A 21,433-nucleotide genomic window follows, 5' to 3' on the forward strand; every position below is an offset into this window, starting at 1 on the left:
TCTAAATTCTCTCATAGGGATACGATTTCAACACATGAATTTGGGGAGCACACATTCAGTTCATAGCAGCATCCTCATTCATTCATTCACTCATTCAACAAACATTTAATCAGTGGCTGATACACATCAGACACTGTGAGGGAGGGTCTGGAGGCAGAAAAGTGAGCAGACCCCGGGGTCCCTGGGCTCCTGGACTTACTACCATGTGGGCAGGGAGAGACCGACGTGGATAGTCATGCGGGGGTCCCCCCAGGGACAGGTGTGATGAGCGCAGGGAGGAGGGACATGGACAACAGCATCGGAGCAGGGCACCATCTACCCTGGAGGTTGAGAGAGGCTTCCTGAAGGTCACTGTGGGCCTGAGATCTGAAGAGAATGGGTGTGACTCGGACAAGGGAAGGCACAGGACGAAGGACCGTGGAACATTTAAGGAGCGGACCTCATATCAGTCTTGTGACAAGATGTGGCCAGGAGGGTAAGAGAGAAGCAGAAGGTGAGGCTGGTGAGGCAGATGTGGCCAGGAGAGACTGGGGTCTGAGAGCTGTGGTTAGGAGGGAAATCTGAGATGGTACCTCTGTGTCAGTTTCCTACAAATCACCGCATCGTTCTATGCCTGATAACAACACGATTCACTCTCAAGCCTGTGGAGGTAGAAGTCCCACGAGCTAAAATCAGGAGGTGAGCAGGGCTGCGTCCCCTTGGGAAGCTGCGGAGGAGAATTTGTTCTCACCCTCTTCCAGCTTCTAGAGGCACCCACGTTCCTGGGCTCCTGGCCCCTCCCCCAACTTCAAAGCCGTCTTCACATCTCTCTTTGACTCTGCCCCCTGCCCTCTCCCTTTGTAAGGACCCCTGTGACGACCCTGGGTCCACAAAGAAGATCAGGACATTCTCCACCTCAAGTTCCTTGACTTAATCACTCAGCTTCACCCACTGCAAAATGGGTTAAGGGTACGCTGGGTTGCTTTGCATTATTTTTTACAACTGACTGCGTGTTCATTGACAATTATCTCAAAATAAAAAGGATTTCATAAAAAAAAAGAAAAGAAAAGAAAAGAGATTCTGCTCGGTTGGGAAGGTCTTTAATCTGATCTGCCTGGTTCAACATCCAATTTTATTACGGCGTATCTCAGGCATGGAGGTTGGATGTTCTCCCAGGTTTTGGTCAAGAAAGGCTCCAGAATTGGGGCTGTGGTTTCTTTATAAAGAATAGAGGATGTCAAAGGAATCTACCAACTGTAGGATTCTAAGTGGGTTTTCTGTGCGGTGTGGCCGAGAAGGAGAGGAAAGAAGCAAGCGTGCAGGGTTCTGATGACAGAGCGTCTCTACGGAGTGACCACCTACCGAGTGCTTCCAAAAGAGCACAGGCTGGGAGAGAGTGATGGGGAGATCTTGGCCTTCTGGCTAAGCTGAGAAAAGACCCAGACACCCAGGTCGCAGTCCACCAGCAAGGTTCTGCCGTAGATGCCTAACTCTGATTTTGTAAGACCCTAAAGTGTGACCCCTACCTCTGCATTTCAGCAGAGTACAGGTTGATATGATGGTTTTTACCTACATCTTTCTAAGAGTTGACAATTCCACCCCCTCTCGTGTCAGACACTTTCTCCAAGACAATTTTAGCATATAGGCATGCTTTTACATAACATGAATCACATGAGTCCCTTCTCGATGGTCTTCCAGTTCTTCTGATTGTGACAAGGAGAGAGTCCATTCATATGTAAGTAACAATTGCTAATCCCCATTTTAACACAGAAATGCCACATCTCAAATTTAGAGCCTCTGGTGGGCCACGGTACCCACGTAGAGTTCAACAATATAGGTATCTTCTACTTATGGGAACCAAGATTGGTTTTCAGTTCTTGAGGGTGATATAAAGTTTCCTTTTCAATTGAATCAAAGTAAGTAAAATTTAAAGAAAAGGTATAAGTATTATAGTTCAGGTGTTATGTGTCTATGGTAAAAAAAAATCATAAAAACAATTTAAAAGTGAATGAAATTTAAGAATCACTAGTCTTAAAAACATTCTAGCATGCCTGGAAATTTAGATAATTACATCATTCAACCTCAACCTATTAAAGTAAATAATCCGCTCTTGGACTTCTTCTTTGGCATAAACACATCCTGCCTCACTGCCTTGATAGTCGACATTACAAAAGTTGAGTTAAGGTGATGACGTGCCATTTTTTGGTCCACTTCAGGACTATGAGAATAGAACCACATCTGGCTGTGTAAGTTTCCTCGGTACAAATTTCAAGTGGTCTACTCTCATCCATTCTCAATATTGTGGAGACCCAGCTGCCAAAAAACACAAAGAGAATGGTTCACAAGATTCTCTTATTCATCCTAAACACAAAGAACAATTGAGGAGCAAAGTGTGAGGCTATATATGGTCCAGTGAATACAAGAGACCTTACTCTTAAAGTAGAAACATTATAAGGTATCAACTCCATGGCCCAGTGTTCATTGTCTTCCCTAATAATATCTGATTTTTACTTGACAAAGAGAAGCTGTGAAGATAGTGAAGCTTCCACACTGTATCCTTAGATTTTTTTTTCCCAACTCCATGATTACAAGACAAGGAAGTAACAATTAAATAAGGTGGGAGAAATGATACAGCAAAGAGCAAACTTTTGAGAGAAAAAGAGCTGAAGGTCATAGTGGTGGGGAATCTGGATAACAGAAGAGACACCGGGTGAAAGATAAGGAGTTCCGTCTTCAGCCATAGTTGAGTTTGCAGTGGTAGGAGAACATGTGATATATGAAATGCAGAGAGAAAGATGATAGAGACCCAAAGGGGCAGTGTTTCTCAGACTTTAGTGTATACGACAGAGGCCGTAAACTCAAAAGCCCATCTTGCTAGGAGGATTGACCCTGTAAGACAGGCAGCGTGTTCCTCGAAGGCAGCTCAGGCTGTATCTTTCAACATGCAGACACACTTTCTCAGATCAAACACTGCATATCAAATACTACTCATGTCTACCCTTCTTGCTCCCCAAAAAGGCTCTGTTTAATTTCTTCTAGAAATGCCTGGTGCTGTAGGACTCTCTTTCACACTAACCATTTCTCTTCTCATTATTATGAGACCAGCAGGTGAGTGGCAGCTGCACTTCAGTCTCAGCAAGCAGGAAACTGAGGATGCTGGGGATTCAGGAAGTCTGGAGACCACTGGACCATTCCAAAGGAAACAGTCAGTAACCAACCGCTGCCAGGTGGGCAGGGAACACTGTCGGATTTTCTGATTTTTTTAAGAGAAGTCAGAAGTATAGATTTTTTAATGAAATTTTCTCTTATATAGGAATTAGATATTAATTAAAAAAAAAAACATTTAAAGCACCATGAGAGAGGCTCTGTTTTCTGCAAACAGTGAGCCAGGCTATTTGGACCCACCCATCCTGTCGAGAACAATTTAGAAAGCTGATTAAAATATAAAATATGTGAGAATCGACATAACGCCAGCAAACAAAACACATCTGTGGGACGGAGTCAGCCTTGGCCAGCTCTGTGATTCGGTCCATGAGAATCACCTGGAGGTCCTGGCTAAAACTACAGATTCCCAGGCCTCATCCATGGAGACTTTGATTCAGTGGGTTCTGGGCTGGAGCCTGAGAACTTCCATTTTTAACGATCTCTGCAATAGACTCTTCTGCTGATGGTCTGGAAACAACACTTTGAGATACTCTGCACTAAATCGCCATGTGGCTCTAGGCTGTCTTGTGCCCCCTCTGGGCCTCGGTTTCCCCCTCTGTGAAATGGGCGTACTGAATGAATACTTCTCTCTGAGGCTCCATCAGGCTTTCCAACAGCCCCATAACCCCCAGTCATCTGAGGGAGACAGAAGTTGGATCCATGCCCAGCCTGTATCCATCAGACCATTCTGGAAATTACCGTCCTGAAACTCAATTCTGTAAATATTTTAGCATTTTGTTGACAGCTTTTTAAATTTAGTAACCTAATGCAAAGGGCAAAAAAGTCCTATCGAAGTTGAGAAGAAGGGAATGTGGATGGTGAGATTTCCCAGCTGCTGCCACGGAGCTGTAGCAGGCTTCTTGGTGTTTATAAGCAGGGGAAGCTCTAACGCACAAGAGGGAAAAGCAAAGGGCGCATTTCCAGAGGGAGGAAAGGTAAAGCTAATGAGTAAAACAGAGAGGATGTCTTCCCTGCAGGGAGCCAAGGTGATTTAGAGTTGGACTCAAATTAGAGATAATTACTCAAGATGGAATTTAATCCAATATCAGAAATAAGTTTCTAAAGGTCCAAGGAGTGCAAAAATGGGACAGGCCCCTTTAGGAATGGAGAAGGACCCATCGAGGGTGATATTCAAAAGACAGCCCATCAGACATTTGCTGGGGAAGCGTTCAAAGGAATTTAACATCAAAAAGACTAGACTTATCTGTTCAAGCGACATGGATCATCAAACATCTACGATGCTGATATTCATCCCTGAAAACACAGCAATGACCAAGACAGACAGAGTCCCTGCCTTCACAGAGCTAAAGGCCAAAGAAGGAAGACACATAATGAGCAGGTCATCACCACCGGTGCAAGGGCTAGAGGGAAAACGTACAGGGAGATGTGAGAACACAGACAGAGGAACACGGCTGGTCTGGGACTCATCCCTGCAAAAGTAACACTCGAGCCGAGCTCTCAGGGTCTACAGGGGAATGAAACAAGATGCTGGAACATTTCTGGAAGAGTCCCTTCCCACGTTGAGTTTCCCCGCTTGTGTGTTTGCTGGCCGTGGGAGCTGGCAGCGAGACACCTCAGTATTTAAGGAACATAGACTGTGCTTCCTTCGGTTAATGTTCAAATAGCCTTTTTCTCTCAAAAGTTCCTCAAAAGCTTCTCCTGCATTTGCACCCAGCACCCATAAGAAAACTTGCCCAGGAGATACCGTTTGCCAAAAGGCAGGCCCCACGTTCAGCTCAGAGAAACAAGGGAAGCGGGCTGAGCGGGTGGAGAGAGGCCCTAGGGTGAGCAGGGTGTGGGTTCAAGAGCTTGGAGCGAGCAGCCTGGCAGAGGAAGACGATTCCACGTTCTACCTGAGAACATGGAGAGGGACAGCTAAATTGCTCAGATGTTTTATCCTTTTTTGAAAAGCTCTAACCTCAATCCTGTCTCCTAAAACATTCTGTTAAAAAAAATCAGCCAAAAATATGAACAGAGGCCACAAGAGAATTGGGAAATCACAAATACGAAAACAGTTGACCTGCTGGACTGGGCATGGGTAGCGTTTCTCTCTTTATTTAAATGTTGGGGGAATTCTCTGGCGGTCCAGTGGTTATGACTCGGCACTTTCACTGCTGGGGCCCGGGTTCAATCCCTGGTCAGGGAACTAAGATCCCACAAGCTGTGCAGTGAGGCCAATATATATATATATAAAAGTTTTGTTATAAGAATAATGGGTCATACATTTGTGCCCACCATCACCTCCAAAAGCACACGTGGAGGACGCTAGATCAATGTATCTGAAAAGGCTGATCCAATGTTGCCTACGTTTTAATCACTCACGTTTTCATCTTATCTGAACAGCACCTAGATTATTATTATGAAACACTGTTCTTTAAGTCAACCCATTCAAAGCTTACTACTTACTGAAGTCTCATCCTAAAGAATATCTATGAAAGCTATCTTAAGCTTCTGACGAGCTATCTTAAAATAAAAACATAACCATTCATTGTTTAATCACTCCAAGTACACCTGAAATCATCTCACCTACTTCACATGCTACATGGACTTTGATTTGGAAAATGCTGGACAGACCTTCGCTGTTCTCCTTAAACCCAGAAATACAAGCTATTTGAGGCCCCAGGGAAACCCACCAGAGCAAAGGATATGGTCAGTAAAATGGGGAGATGCATGCAGTGGTCCTTAGGATGGCACCCATGCTCGGTGGCCCTGTCTGAAGACCACACCAAGGGAGGTGGATGGAGGAATACCCAACCTCCCTCTGCATCCTCATTAAGCCCCCCAGCAGCACGGTCTCTGGGGGCCAAGACTGACTTGAGGCTTCCTGGCTTCCCTGGATATCTGGCCATTCTCTAGAGAAAGTGGCCACCTGAAAAACACCTTAAAAGGCTCCAGTTAACATGACACAGGAAAAGTTGTCAACAGGGTGGGAGGTGAAGCCAAAGCTCCCAGCTCTCTCTACCACCTGAGGTCTCGTCTGTCTCGGGTTTTTTTTTTAGGATGAAATGAATTAATACATGTAATAAGATTAGAACACTGACTGGCACGAAGTGAATGATTAACAATTGTGGGTCATTATTATGATCAGTCCAGCCATGTCAGCCCCTGTCATAGGGTCACATACAAGCAAGCAGATTGGGTGAGGACCAAGATCCTGGTGACAGGAGGGAAGTTTGGAGCCACCCAAACTTGACCCCAAGGGCCTCTCAATGCTGGACCAACCACGTGCCAGTCTTCAGAACAACTCCATGAGCAAGGAACTTTGATTGACCTGTTTTACAGATAAGGAACTTGGACTCAGAGGTTAAATGGTTACCCAAGGTCACCACAGAAAGCATTAGAACAGGAATTGGGACCCAGGCCACCTGGCCTCAGAGCCCATACCTTTAACGTGCTCTGTGTCCAACTGGCCCAATGATCAAAGGGTCAGAAGTCTGATGAACCAAAGGGCAATGTCCATCACAAAGGGGGCCATTCCATTCAGCTCCACCCAATCAGAATGGGCCTGCGGCTGGGAGGGGTGGATTTCTCAAGAGAAATTGGAAATTCATATTTTTATGTGAAATCTTCCTATTTTTCAACATTGGCAACTAATTAAAAGTTTTTAACTCTGTGCTTTTGCAAAACAAAACACAGCCACAGTCCAGAGTCAGCTCAGAGGCCTCTAATTTATGACCGCAGAGTTCACGTAAAACTTCCCAATAGTTCTGATTTGCAATAGCTGGGCTGCCCCACTGGTCCCATCATAGTCACCCTTCAAAGGCTGGTCATCTGTGATCGTCCCCAGCCAATGGAATTCCCGGGACCTTCCATCCCACACAGGTCAATTCCAGTTGGTAGCTGAGGCTGTAGAGACACCTGTCCTCCGGGAGAGGCCGTTCCCTACAGACCCAGAGAGACACCAGGCAGAGACCCCCGCTCACCGCCTTCCTGACCAAGGCAGGGAAGGGGTGAGGCAGGCGTGACTGCCTTCTTGCTTCTCTTAGTCCTTGTAGCTGAGGCGGGGCTGTTTTAAATTTAGAGGAATAAACAAGGCTGCTGTGTTTATAGGGCTGTTTGAATTCAGGAACAGCTTGAACTGTGGATTTGTAAACCTGGCGTGGTTTTGGACCGCGAAACCCTTTCTCAAACCTCTGGGTCCTGCGAAGTCCAAAACGTTTGCTTCCACATGTTATCACCTTGTTAAGCTTTTGTTTACTTTTACTGGAATGTAACCCATTATGGCCCAGAGTCAAGAACAATGAATTCATCACAGGGCGGTTTTGATAAGGCCATGGATGTCCAAAAAGCCTTAGGGCTTTCAAATTGGCTGCATTAAACTTTTTTCTTTCCTAGAAAGAAATTTTTTTATTTCCTTAGGATAATGGAACTTGGAAGCTTGAAGCTGATTTGGATGGCAGAGAACAATTTCCCAGAAAGTTTTGAAATGTGGCTCAGATGTCCATTGTCTGAAGCTCAGACACTGGAGAACAGTTTACTTTTCATAGAAGAAGAAAAAAAAAAAAAGAAGAAGGACTAGGTTCCTAACTTCTCTTTTGCATCTACAGGTTTCGTCCACGGCATTAGTTTAACCACAGACCTGCAGCCTCTTGCTGGGACATCTCTCTCCACTGCCCCCTCCAATCTTGATGGATATAAAAGGAACAAACCCATGGCACAAACCTTAAAAGGCACGCCCCGCCCAGATCCAGCGCCAACATCCTGGAGCCAGAAATAACGTTCTGTGAGCCACACCATCAATTTACTTCCCACAAACTCCATGGCCCCGTCCAAACTCCAGTGTGACATCCCTGTGTCTGCCTTTTATGGAGGGTTCTTTTTTGTTTGTTTCCTGGGTTTTTTGGTTGTTGTTGTTTGTTTGTTTTTGCTTTACAAGATTAAATAGTTTGCCCTCACACCTTGATGAGACATGAGACATGTTCTAATTCCACCTCTAGGACGGGTCTCGCATTAGAATTCTAGGTGTCTGCTTCCCTATTCCTCCCCTCCCCTCCCCTCCCCTCCCCTCCAAGCCGTATGTGACATTTGCACGCATCCTGCAGCCGAACTTCGCCTTCACATCTGCCATGGCCCAGAGCAACAGATGGTACCTGGCAATGAAATGAACTAAAAAGAAGAAGAAGAAAAAGAAAAAGAATGGAGCTCATCACTCACCCTCAGGGCCGCACTGTGCTGGATTACTGATGCAAGAAGTTTTGTACCTTCCGTAATAGAGAAATGTGACTCCTTTTTCCTCCTTGAGGTAAATGCCTTTGTTGACCTTTCCTTCTACAATATCTAAGTGAGAAGAATGGCAACACTGTAGGTTAATAATCTCATGAGATGCAACGTCCAGAGATGTCTCAGGCTTACAAACAACTTACACCTAAGTATACTGTGTTAATTTATATTTATAATTAAATATTTCTAACATTATATATTAGTATATAATATTAACAGTAGTTAACATTTCATAATTAAGAACTAAATCACAAATAATATACATTTGTGTCAATATTAAATACCTGTATTTAAGTATTCTATCCTATTCTATCTTATTAATAAGTATTAATAAGTATTCTATCCTATTAATATTGTATCACATTAATTAATATCATACCAGTGTATAATATGTACTGTAATATAACACTATTATAATTGCTATGTTGGCTGACAGTTGAGTTACCAGAAGCCATGTGATTAGAATCTCCTACTGTCCTAAACTTTCATTCCATCCACCTCTTCATGAGTTCTCACTGCCATCTTCACACTAGACCTTCCAAGTGAAACACTGAGATTCAAGTTTGAACGTAAAACTACACGTGAACTCTCTCTCCTTTTGAGTTCTCATTGAGAGCCCCCAATCCTAGACATGGGAGCCCGTGATTTTAAGAGAATTCATTTTCAAACTCGAGTCATCCCAGAAGAGCCCGCCAACGACAAGACCACAGGGCCAGCAGTCCTGGAAGAGACGCCAGCTCCGTCATCTTTTTGTTGGTCCCATTCCCATAGGAAACCTCTCTGATGGTGTCAGTGCGATGTCAGTGGTTTACAGAATTGAAGCCAAGGGTGATGGGTCACGTATTGTCGACTGGGGTCAAAGTCGCCCAGATGACCCTCTGCCCTGTGGCACATGCCTCCTGCCCTTGGAGCCGTTGACCCAGATGAAGATGTACAGAAGCACTGGAGGCTCTTTGACCGACTGCTACCCCAGCTCAGATTTTCTGACAACCATTGGCATGTGGATACCAACTCAAAGGGCTTCAAGCTTTTCCTTATCGTGTTTAAACTTATTTTTTGTAATCTATGTCGTTTATTGCTGGAGATGATCTACATATTACAAAGTTACATGGGCAACTCACAGTTCATGATTGACTGAGGCTGTATGAACCCCTAAACCAGACTGTTTGCTTGGCAAAATTAATTTTGGAAGCGAAACACCCCATAGTTGAAAGAGCAGTCAGGTTATATATTGTAAAAAGATCAGGAGTGAGACCTAAATTCTCTGAGCTGACTCTCCGTACTGACCAGAGAGCTGCCCAATTGCTACTATCCATTCTGCTCTGTGCTGCATAAGCAAAATCTGAAACATACGGGCTCTGGAGGTTATTAAATAAGATAGTCATTTAGCCATGACTCTTGTGAGTGTGTCTTAGAAAACAGCTTCTAATGATAAAAAAAAAAAAATTCCAGCTACAGAAGAAATGCCGATTTTAATGTTTGTAAGAGATCAAATTTTTGATGAGGTATTTTAAAATCGACTTTAACGTTCCATTCAAAGGGCATGTTTTTCCTCCCCCAAAGAATATAATCCATTTAAAAATCCAAACAAATTCTATTTTTAGAAACTACTCATCTTCTGTCTGTATTCTTCTGAAAACAAGGAGCTGGTTTGGAAACCCTGGTCGCTTGAAAGCGTATAGACACCCCCTAATATACTGCAACCTGTGGTAATTCCTTTAGACCTAATTCGAAGTTGTTATCTTCAATACCCTGGATCTTTGGCTCTTTTTCTGGTTATTTGCTCGTTTGCTAGTCAAGATATAGTGAATTCATACAGAACCAACTTGGAATGGCCTTTCAATTCATTGCAGATCCAAACTCGACAGAACACAGAAGAAACATGTGCTCACCTACGGTTGCAGAGACATTTGAGTAGGCAGAGTCATTGGTATATACAAAGGTAGAATTATGGGGAGGAAGCACAGTGAGGTTGTGGGTTCGTAATGCTGGGTGAAACGACAAAAGAAAAAAGCACAATGAATGAGTGACACAAAAAACAAATGGAACCGACATATCTCTCAACTCGACACGCATCGACAAGTGTGCCTTTCATCCCGCAGACAGCTTGGATTTTCTCTTCCGACCCCACCTCCCTCTTATTTTTTCAGGGGACATTAGGGCAACTCCAGCGGCCCCGTTCAGTCCCAAACCTAGGGCGCGATTGCCGCTGTATTTGGTTGCGGTTTGCTGGCTCCCGTTCCCATCCGGATACTTAGTTGAGAGATATGAAATTGAATTCGGCCATAAAATAGCCTTAACAAAAGGATTAACGGTTGTGATGTCACAAGAACTGATGAAACAGCAACACGGCATGAAAACAACTGCATGTTATTATGACAAATGGACAAAACCACAGAGAATTCAGCGACAAATGACAAAGCAGTGCCTCCATGCAATGATCCCCAGCACCATTCAACTGTCCCCAGAAGTAAAATGTGGAGCCTGGAATCAAATTGAAATATGCCAGTAAAGCACAATAACATAAAGAATGGACCCAATAGAACAGTGCAGTGAAACCTTCATCATTTGAGTGTTTTGGGACAAACACTGATATAGTTCGAGTTTTATGGGAAAATAATACTTTGGGTAAACAAAATTCAACCACAGTGTAATTCTATCTGATAATCTATGGCAATGAAATGAGTTGAGGGGGTGAGGAGAGAAATATACAGATCTTTATTTGAGTTCTGTTTGAAGTAATTCCTAAAATAGCGCCTGGGTCCTAAACAAGGAGCTATTTTGACAATGCAATTTCCACTTGGAAAGATCTCCTTTCAAAGGCTTTAAAGTAAAGGCCCTGAGAAAAGAAAATTAGATTATAACAAGGGGAAACCCTTTCTTTTAACCTGAGGTAGTCATAAAATAACTATCACAGGGACCTTCCATCCCTATGGTACAGACTATTTGGAGAAAATATGGAGCCCCAGCGGCCCAATACAGGTTTTCCTGTGGCCGCCACTGCTGCCTGATACGCAGGCAAGCAAGAGGCAATGCAGAATAAGGCAGGGCCTCCGGTGGCCCTACACAGGAGGACAGCACCCTTCTGGAGGACCCTGCTCCTTGACTGAGCTCCTCTAAGGATGCCAGCAGGACAGACTTCAGCTGTAATGCTTCTCAATTTGCAAATTAAAAAAAAAAAAAGTTTTAGAATCTGAGGTGGCAATTTATGGCAGCACATGAAGTCCCAGGAATAAGGAAAATATCAGTGTGCTGGTGTGGAAAGCATAGTAATCAGCAATGTGTGGGGTTTTTTTTTAATCCACTACAAAGAACCAGTATAGACAATCTGAGCATGTGCCAGGATGGTTGTACATAACTCTCCTGTTATACACATCAGTCATTGGACATAATCAAGAGGAATAAGGAAATAAAAATTAAAATGTCAAAGCATCCCAAATCACTCAAAACTTAGACTTTAAAAAAGCTTCTTACTGGAATGCAAAAAGTGCTCAGGGCTGTCTGGGGTTTCTCCTTCTCGAAATGTCTGAATTGCTTCAGATAGAAACTTTATCTTCCACGGAATTGGGGACCATTGGAAGCATCTTAGGTGATGTTGGATCTTTTCACAGGGGGGCTTCCAGTGACATGTAGAGGAGCTGACAGGGAGGTGGGGGGACACCTTTGCTAAGTGAAATAATGACCCCGCAAACAGGGGGTCAGTCTTCGTTCACACGACGTTTGGCCCTAGGTTCCAATGGGCCCCTGCTTTGGCAGGCATGTAGATTACTCCATTTGTGCCTACCTAGAAAACGTACATCCGGACTTGTACAGAGACTGACCCATTGTGTACCGCTTAAAGCTGAAAACAACTGCATTTGTTTAAAGGTTGTTGGACGAAATGCACATCTTAATATTTTGAAGCATAAATTCTGTCCTTCAACCATAAAAACATATAAAAGTTCCTGTAAAATCCTTTGCAATAACAATGATTAGGGGGAAGCTACACAAATGTTTATTCATCTCCGTCATCGTGGCTGACTTCAGAGTGGATGCTGTTTGTTCCCTTGTCCCTCCCAACGGCCCCTGATTCCCTAGGGAAAGTGCATTCCTGGGGCCCTGGTTACTGTCCCCACCCCGTCTACCTCCAGTTGTCTCCTGAAGTTCGTGGATCCCATCCACACTTTCCAACGGCCAGTAATGGGAAGCAGAAGCCAAGACGTCAAACCCTTAGGGGAGAAAAGAATAAAAATGTTACATCACCATTAGGAAAGAAAGAGCTGGACATAAGGAACCACTTACCACCTCCATCAGGAATTGGGGAAAGAGCAAAAGTATCAGAGTGACTGTGGGATGTATTCAAAAGTCACTTGAATAGATTCAATACACACTCCCAGTGTTCAAAAAACTCAGTAATTAAATGAATGTTTTTACAGAATAAAACATAATAAATAGGAATAGAGAGAGACCTTTTAACCAAAGAAAATAAAAGCCACCATGCCTAGTGGTGCAACGCAAGAAGCACGCCCATACGTGTCAGAAAAAAAGACAAGAATGTCCATTATCCCATTATTACTTCCTGCGTTTTAGAAGACATAGCTGATACAATCAGACAAGAGAAAAAAATGAGGTTGAAAAAGAGGAGGGAACCAACACTGATATTGTGCAGACGCTGTGTGAGGTTCTTGACAAATACTTCCTCGTTTCATTCTAATGATAATCTATAAGATACCTGTACTCTTAGCCTATCTGTTATGACAAGGAATAAAATGCCCCCTCAGGAGTCACCCAGCCGATGGTGTTAGATGCAGTCCTCCATACACGTCTCCTGAATTGGTCCTGATCTTTCTATTATCTCTCTGCTTCCACCATACTAAAAATGAATCCTTTCAAAATTACCTTTATGTTCCTTGTACTTTGCGTAGACATCACTTTATGCAGATATGTTCTTTTTTATTCTGCTCTTCTCACTTAATACCATCCAAATTAGTTGATTTATTTTTTTCTCTCTAACTCTCATAATCAAGTTTGGGTAATAGTCCCTGGAGAGGCTACACCAACACACATTGAATTGTTCTCCTAACTTGAATCTTCTTTTGGATTATTTCTCTGTGAACAGTTCCCAGAAGTGGAAATAATGGCCCAGATGACTAAATAATAATCAACTGCCTTGAATGTCTGCCAGGTCACCAAAAAGATAAAATTAATAAAGTAATCTTTGTGTTGTTCACTGTAAAAGATGTTTTTTAAGAGGAGATAATATAATCATTATTTTCAAATCATATATGCCTGATAATGAAAATGAAAAACTATTACAAATAAGAAAATAATTTGGTAAGTGAAAACCTGTTACAAACAATAAAAGAATTTAGTAAGGAGGCTGATACAAATTAAATATGCAAATGTCAATAGCTCTCCTGTATTCAAATAATAATTCTAAAAAACAGAAGAAAGTTCTCATTTATAAATGCAGCCAAGACATTTAAGAACAAAAGAATAAGAACCATACAACATTCTCATGAAGAAAACAATAAAATCATGCTAATGGATACAAAAGAACCCTTGAAAAAATGAAGGACTTAACCTATTCTTGATTTAAAAAACTCAAAAATCATAAAAATATCTACTAAAGATGCTCAGCTTTGTTAATTATTAGAGAGATGTCAATCAAAACTATAATGAGGTACCACCTCATACCGGTCAGAATGGCCATCATCAAAAAGCCTACAAATAATAAATGCTGGAGAGGGTGTGGAGAAAAGAGAACCCTTCTACACTGTTGGTGGGAATGTAAATTGGTGCAACCACTACAGAAATCAGTATGGAGCTTCCTTAAAAATCTAAAAACAGATTTACCAAATGATCCAGCGATCCCACTCCTGGTTATATATCTGGAGAAAACTGTAATTTGAAAAGATACATGCACCCCAGTGTTCATTGCAGCACTATTTATAATGGCCAGGACATGGAAGCAACCTAGGTGTCCATCAACAGATGAATGGATAAAGAAGATGTGATACACACACACACACAATGGAATACTACTCAGCCATAAAAAAGAATGAAATGATGTCATTTGCAGCAACATGGATGGACCTAGAGATTGTCATACTAAGTGAACTGGCAGAAAGAGAAAGACAAATATCATATGATATTACTTGTATGTGGAATCCAAAAAAATGACACAAATGAACTTATCTATGAAACAGAAACAGACTCACAGACCTAGAGAACAGACTTGTAGTTGCCAAGGGGGAGGGGGAGTGGGGGAGGGAAGGATTGGGAGTTTGGGATAAGCAGATGCAAACTATTATACATAGAATGGATAAACAACAAGGTCCTATTGTACAGCACAGCGAACTCTATTCAATATCCTGTGATAAACCATAATAGAAAAGAATATGTAAAAGATGATATATGTATAACTGAATCACTTTGCTGTACAGCAGAAACGAACATAACACACATTGTAAATCAACTATACTTCAATAAAATAATTTTTTTCAAAATCAGTTCTTCAGCAATAATTTCTCATCCATACTTAATGCTTTGTTGATCCAGTTTGGTGAGAGAGAGGGGGAGGGAGGGAGAGAGGGGTATCAATATTCAAAAAGAAAAGTTAATAAAACCTTTAATTTTTCCTTTTCAGCTTTTATTCCAGATTTCCCCATTCCATCCCTTCCCTGTCACTTACTCTGTGTGTCAGTAAAGGGAAGCCCTCACCCCTTGAATCTGTGTAGGGCAATACGTGTCCACTGATTTTATTCAACAGAAATCTACACCACACGGAGGAAAATTGGTCCCTGCCAATTTGGGCAGATCTTGGACCCCTGCTGCCTGGCCCATGACACACCAAGCTCATTCCACAGTGGGACTCGCCTGCTGTCCCCCCTGCTCTTCTCTTGCTGTGCATAACTGACTCTGTCATTCAAGCCTCTGCCCTCAGGACACCCCCTCCAAGAGGCCTGCCCTGATCACCCCTCACCACCACCACTATCCACTCTTTCTCCCAATGCTTTGTTTTGTCTTCTCATGGGGCTTACACTATAATTGGAAAGTTTTTGTTGTTAGTATATTTGTTTGTTGTCTGTCTCCTATACCAGACTCTTAGTGACTTGAGTGCAGAGAATTTGTTCTATTTGCACCTTAGCCCCGTGTCTAAAACGCAGCCTGGTGTATGTGTGTGTGTGTGTGTGTGTGCATGTGTGTGTGTGTGTGCGTGCACGTGTGTATGTCAGAAATCTAGGTTTTTGCATTTGAACTCTCCCCCAAATTTTAATGTTAGCAATTAATTCTTAAAAAAACGATATAGGTGGAATGAATGAAGAAATTGTAATAATGAATAAATAAAAGAATAAACCTAGAAAGACTATGTAATTCTGATGCTCCCCAATTTCTAAATGCCAAATTTCCATTCGTTCAATAGTGTATAAACGTTATTTTTAAAAATTATATCATAAACACTTTTGCGTTTGCACTAGGACGATGAAGAATGAAGTTCCTACCGTGACCTAGCGACTCTGAGGGTCCTTTATAGACACTACAACATGATGTTGGTGACGGATGTTAATTAGACTTACTGTGCTGACCATTGCACGATATGTACAAACACCAAACCATGATGCTGTACACCTGAAACTCATTATTAATTTTACATGCCAATTATGTCTCAATTAAAAAATAAAAATAGGGCTTCCCTGGTGGCACAGTGGTTGGGAGTCCGCCTGCCGATGCAGGGGAAGCGGGTTCGTGCCCCGGTCTGGGAAGATCCCACATGCCGCGGAGCGGCTGGGCCCGTGAGCCATGGCCGCTGAGCCTGCGCGTCCGGAGCCTGTGCTCCGCAACGGGAGAGGCCACAACAGTGAGAGGCCCACGTACCGCAAATAAATAAAGAAATAAATAAATAAATAAATAAAAATAAACAAAGGGAACAAACAATTGATTCACACAGCGAAAAAAACCCCTACATAACTATGGGAATTATAATTACTTCAATCACCTGTGTTAGCCTCCTTGCCATCTAAATGGGGCCAATGAGGTGAGCTGCCCCCATCTCCTGGAAATAGAACCAGCCACGCTGTGTACCCCAGGGCCAGGAAACTTCTGGATAATGACATGGCTTATTAAGAACCCTCATTCCAAAAGTTATCTGTAAAAGGCATGTTTATAAACTTTTTTCAAGTGATGTACAATTTCTTGGCCGTTGCCATTTATGGATTTAGATTTATCCACCATCACAGCTTCCTAGCACTGCCCTCGGGGCCAGAGCAAGAAATCGGGCAGGCTGGGGCCAGAGAAAAGGATCCAGGTGTGGGATGGAGTCCCCAGTTTCCCCTCTCTGGGCCTCACCTCCATCAACTCTCAAATCGGGAGATGGGCTAGAATAGCCCCTGGTGGTCCTTCCAACAGCATGCTATAGTCTGGCACAAAATGACAGTCCACAGTCACAAAACACACAAGTGCTCAAAATGATTTGAAGTTCTTTTTCCATTACTGATGAAACTGAATACCTATCTATGTGGTAGAGATAAAGACCAGGAAAATATCGAGTTACGTGGGCTAGTATAGAGAGGCAAGGCAGAAAACGAAGCCAAAACCCCCAGCTGGGTGTTAAAATCATGCAGGCTGGCTGTCATCAGGGACTCAGCTCACCAGACAACCAGCAAATCTTCAACTGACAGTGCATCACCCAGCCAACAGATATTTACTGAGCACCTAGTATTTGTAAGGCACAGGGCTGGGTACCATACCGAGAAAACAGGAAACGCTTACTAGTCCTCCTAGAGCCTTAGAAAGGAAGCTTTGGTGTGGTCGCCCTTCCGGACACTAGAGGTCCAGCCTCTACTGGGGACCCCAGCTCACCGAACATCCCGTGCATACGTCCCCCACTGGGCTGCCCACGCTGTTTTCATCTTCAACAACCTCTGTATGAGTCTGACCACCCCCAGCTGCCTCCAAATTTGTGAGTCCTTAGTTACCACGATGTCTTATTAGCGCTGGGACCTTGGGCAGAGCATTTACTCTTGGGAAGAAACACTTCCTCACCTGGAGGCTGACAAAGTGGCTTCAGAGCACTGGGGGGACTGTATGGGATCTACGTAAAAGCACCCAGTACACCATCATATTGGCATTTTTATTTACCGCTTCGTGCTCCTTAGAATAAAATGCTACAATTTATGTAGCCTTTCCCACACTGATGGGTATTCAGGGTGTTTCCAAATTTCTTCCCATTGGGAACAGGGTCTCTGCATGCTCAGTGTGTGCCTAGGCGGATGCCCTTGGGTGGAAGTCCTGGGAATCAGGTTTCCTCCACTGCGGCTCCCCTCAGGATGCGGCAGGCTTCAGAGGTCAGAAGCAGAAATGCATCAGGCCTCCCAGGTGCTGATGGTGCACAGATGACAGGGGTCAGACTTTTCAGCAGGAAAGGGGGTTGGGTAGGAAGAGAAGACAAAATAAAAGGACTGGAGGAGGAGGGAGAGGAAGAAAATACGGGAGAGAGGATGACAGGAAAGAAAAGGCGAGAGAAGGAGGGAAACAAGGAAGGAGGGAAGAGGGGAAGGAGAGGAAGCAATAGGGTTTCGTCCATAGGGTATAAAAAATAAACAGAAAAACACCTCGTTGTTCAATAAATATCAGCCTGCATCTTTATTCTAAAAAGGAAGGAAGGCGGGAGGAAGAAAAGGAAGTAAAGATTTAAAAATGTGGGGTGACCAAGGAGGGAGAGGGGGTGGGATGAACTGGGAGATTGGGATTGACATATCAATATGACATATCGATTGATATATGTATAAAATAGATAAGTAATGAGGAGCTACTGCAGAGCACAGGGAACGCTACTCAGTGCTCTGTGGTGACCTACGGGGGAAGGAAATCCAAAAAGGAGGGGCTATGTGTATACAGATAGCTGATTCACTTTGCTGTACAGCAGAAACTGAGACCACGTTGTAAAGCAACTACACTCCAATAAAAAGTAATACAATTTTTTTAATTAAAATAAAATTAAACAGTGGGGTAGGGAGGGGCTTCCCTGGTGGCGCAGTGGTTGAGAGTCCGCCTGCCGATGCAGGGGACACGGGTTTGTGCCCCGGTCCGGGAAGGTCCCACGTGCCACGGAGCAGCTGGGCCCGTGAGCCATGGCCGCTGAGCCTGCACGTCCGGAGCCTGTACTCCACAACGGGAGAGGCCACGACAGTGAGAGGCCCTCGTACCACAAAAAAAAAAAAAACCAGAAAGTGGGGTGGGGAGAACTAGAAGAAAGAGAGACTGCTGGAGACGGGAGGGTTGAACAAGGAGGAGCCTCTCGCAGCTGCTGACGCTGCAGCTTAAGACCCCAGCTCCCCGCACCCCAGCCTTCCACCCGGGCCTCGGGGCACATTGCTCCTTTGTGGTAACATTTCTATGATTCTCAGTTTTATTATTATTTCTCGGAGGTAGTTAGTTGATCAAGAAATGTTTTTTCTACCCTAAGTTAGGATGCAAGAGCCGCAGTTTCTCTACGGAACCAAGACTGAGTTCAAGCCACTCCTTGAAGCTAAGGGTCAAGGATGCCAGTGGACCTGGGTGGAACCGGGGGGCCGCAGTGTGGCCAAGGGACCCCACGGCAAACACCCTACAGCTTCCCTTCCCACGCTGACTGCGGCCGGGGTCCTGGGGCTGCCTTGTCGCCTTCCTGGCCACACACATCTCTCCTGGGAAGCCAGTGTGAGCTGTCAGCTGTGTTAGCGCCAGGGCACCAACAGCCTCCGTTTGAGGCGATGCTAGGTGATCTATTTATCCCCAAATCCTTCTTTCAGCGTTTTGGCTAAGGAAGGGGGAGCCTGTGGAAGTTCACCGCCCTCACACCCTTTTCAACTGAAAGACTGAACTTAAACATGCGGATGAGAGACACGGCAGCCCCTGTACCACTGAGACGGCAGACGGAGGTGGCAGTGATGGCAGGGTGGGCTCCGGCACCCACCGCGACGGCCGCGTCCCTCCAAAGGGGACAGAGTTCCACCCCTCGTCTACCTGCACCCAGCACGGCTCTGGTGCTCCCACCAGACCGGAGCCGTCTCCTGGGAACTGGCTTCCCACCTGGATGGGGCCGGGCATGCTGCACCCGCCATCTCTGGTGGGTCGTGGAGTTGGCAGGGCTGCCCGTGACAATAATCGTGGCCAGAGGCATGCTCACCCCCAGGCCGGGGTTGTCCTCCGGGCTCCCAAGCAAGGACTTGGGGACGTTAGTGTAGGGTCCCCTCTACCACGCGCATGCCAGCCGAGCAGCAAACGGGAACAAGGGCCGGCAAAGCGAATTCCCGTCACCGTCACGCAGGCCTCCCCCTCTGGGAAAGGGCGAGGGAGGTTTTCACATCCCCTCTATCCTCCCCCAGGAAAGCCTCAGGGGGGTGCTTCCAGACTGAGGACTCGGGGGCAAAGGAAAAGCGGACCCAGCCGGATGGGCGAGGGGTTTCCTCAGAGGGAATGGAGGACTCTAGCTCCCATCGGAGAGATGGGGACAGAATGGGGCAGTGCGGGGAAGGGGGCGGGGATGCTCTAAGTCAGCTCAAGTGAGTCTGTGCTGGAGACACAGGATGTAAGTAAAAGACAGAAGATGCTTCACCGGTGAACACCCCCATGTCCTGAATGCCCCAGAACCAGAAGCATCCGGGCGCGGAGAGACCTGCTTCCCCAAGATGGAGGTGGAGGATGATGAGTGACCCCCAGGACAAGGTGCCAGGACAGCTGGCGGGGCCAGAGGAGCCCAAGAAGGGCCTCTCGCCCACAGCCTTAGAGACAAACAAGCGAACTGCTTCCAGACCCCGGGCTGGGCAGGGAGAGCAGGTAGTGAGCAGACCAGGAGGGAAGCTGCCTTACTTACCTGGATGGGCGTGTGACCTGGTGTCGGCTCCGTGCACCTGCACACAAAACACCACATTGTAAGACATGCAGGGAACCTCCCGGCGAGTCCCACCTCAGCGAGCACCACCTGGGGACGTTACCTGGAAATCACAGTAGAATAACAGCAGCCAGGAGTGCCAGCAGCAGAGAGGCACCAGCTTCCTCATGGTGTTTTCGGAGGCGAGAACGTGATCCAAGCAGAATTCCTGAGGGTCTGTGACAAAGTGGCGCCTTTAACTTTCACTCCCTTGGGAAAGGGACATTTTCACAGGTTCCAGAAAGAAGAAAACCTTCTGTTTCCCTAGAGTTTGTGAACTGCACAGAGTTAAGGCAGAGGGTCGTGAGAGTTAACGGGTGTTTCGTCTTCGTCTCCGGACTCAAGGGTCTTCGGTGATCGATAAACACATGGGAACGATCAGACCGGCACGGGGACGCAGGGAGGAGAAAGGCAGCTTGTGATCACAGCTCCCGAGAAGCAATCCAGGGCTGCGGCTGCAGTGCCGAGGCTCGGGGAGTGATCGTGGGTCCCTCACGGTTTTCTGTTTCTGTCAAGAGTCTTCAGTGGTATCCACCCAGGTTCGGAGTTGGAAGTTTCTCTTTTTCCTGGAAGTGGGAGGAATTGTGTCTGGAACTCCCTCGGGCTCCTGGGCTGGTGCGTTGCTGCCCGAGTCCTCTGGTGTGACTCAGGCTTACACCTCGTCCTTCTGTCTGTCCCGCAGCGCTTGGGGTGGAGAGAGTGAGGGATGTAAGGCTCTCTCCTCAAACTTGGTTCTGTTCTGCTTCTCTATTTATATCCCGCGGCTGCTGTGTCCTTCCTGGGTCCTAACACCAGCCTGTTAAGAACCACTGGGAATTGCCTTCAGGATCTGAGGTTCAGAAGCAGAGCAGACAGACACGGGGTGCGTACATACGTCAGCTACCTTCCACCAGCGCCTCGGAGCCAGCGTAAATATGCATAAGTACAAAACGTACAGCAGACCGTAAACTCTGTTTAGAGCGGAGCCTTGTTTGCCCAGGGAGAGAAGGAAGGTGATTTAGGGATGGAAGAAGAAACTACACCGCACCCTTGTGCCCTCTACGTGAGGCCGGCCACGTCTGCTCTTTAACCCTTTCAGAGACGAGTGAAACTATTTACAAGGTGCCCTGAGCGAGCACACCAATCCCCACAGCCCAC

General features: G+C 45.3%; 1 protein-coding gene across 2 annotated transcripts in view; it reads right to left on the minus strand.

Moving 5' to 3' along the window:
* The window catches only part of ADGRD1 (adhesion G protein-coupled receptor D1), a 146,460-nt gene extending 125,408 nt beyond the window's left edge, over window positions 1-21,052 (minus strand). Inside the window, exons 1-5 of one of the 2 annotated variants that reach the window (XM_081251726.1) lie at window positions 20,361-21,052; window positions 20,240-20,276; window positions 12,528-12,611; window positions 10,296-10,391; window positions 8,338-8,460 (exon numbers count right to left, since the gene is read on the minus strand). In XM_081251726.1, the coding sequence (XP_081107852.1) occupies window positions 8,338-8,460; window positions 10,296-10,391; window positions 12,528-12,611; window positions 20,240-20,276; window positions 20,361-20,426 (406 nt within the window). In that variant the 5' untranslated portion in view covers window positions 20,427-21,052. The remainder of the gene's footprint in view (window positions 1-8,337; window positions 8,461-10,295; window positions 10,392-12,527; window positions 12,612-20,239; window positions 20,277-20,360) is intronic. The other variant, XM_081251725.1, reaches the window with a different exon arrangement.
* Between the last annotated feature and the right edge of the window lie 381 nt (window positions 21,053-21,433).

This window comes from Mesoplodon bidens, assembly GCF_964165515.1.
Source record: "Mesoplodon bidens genome assembly, chromosome: 13".
Lineage (NCBI taxonomy): Eukaryota > Metazoa > Chordata > Mammalia > Artiodactyla > Ziphiidae > Mesoplodon > Mesoplodon bidens.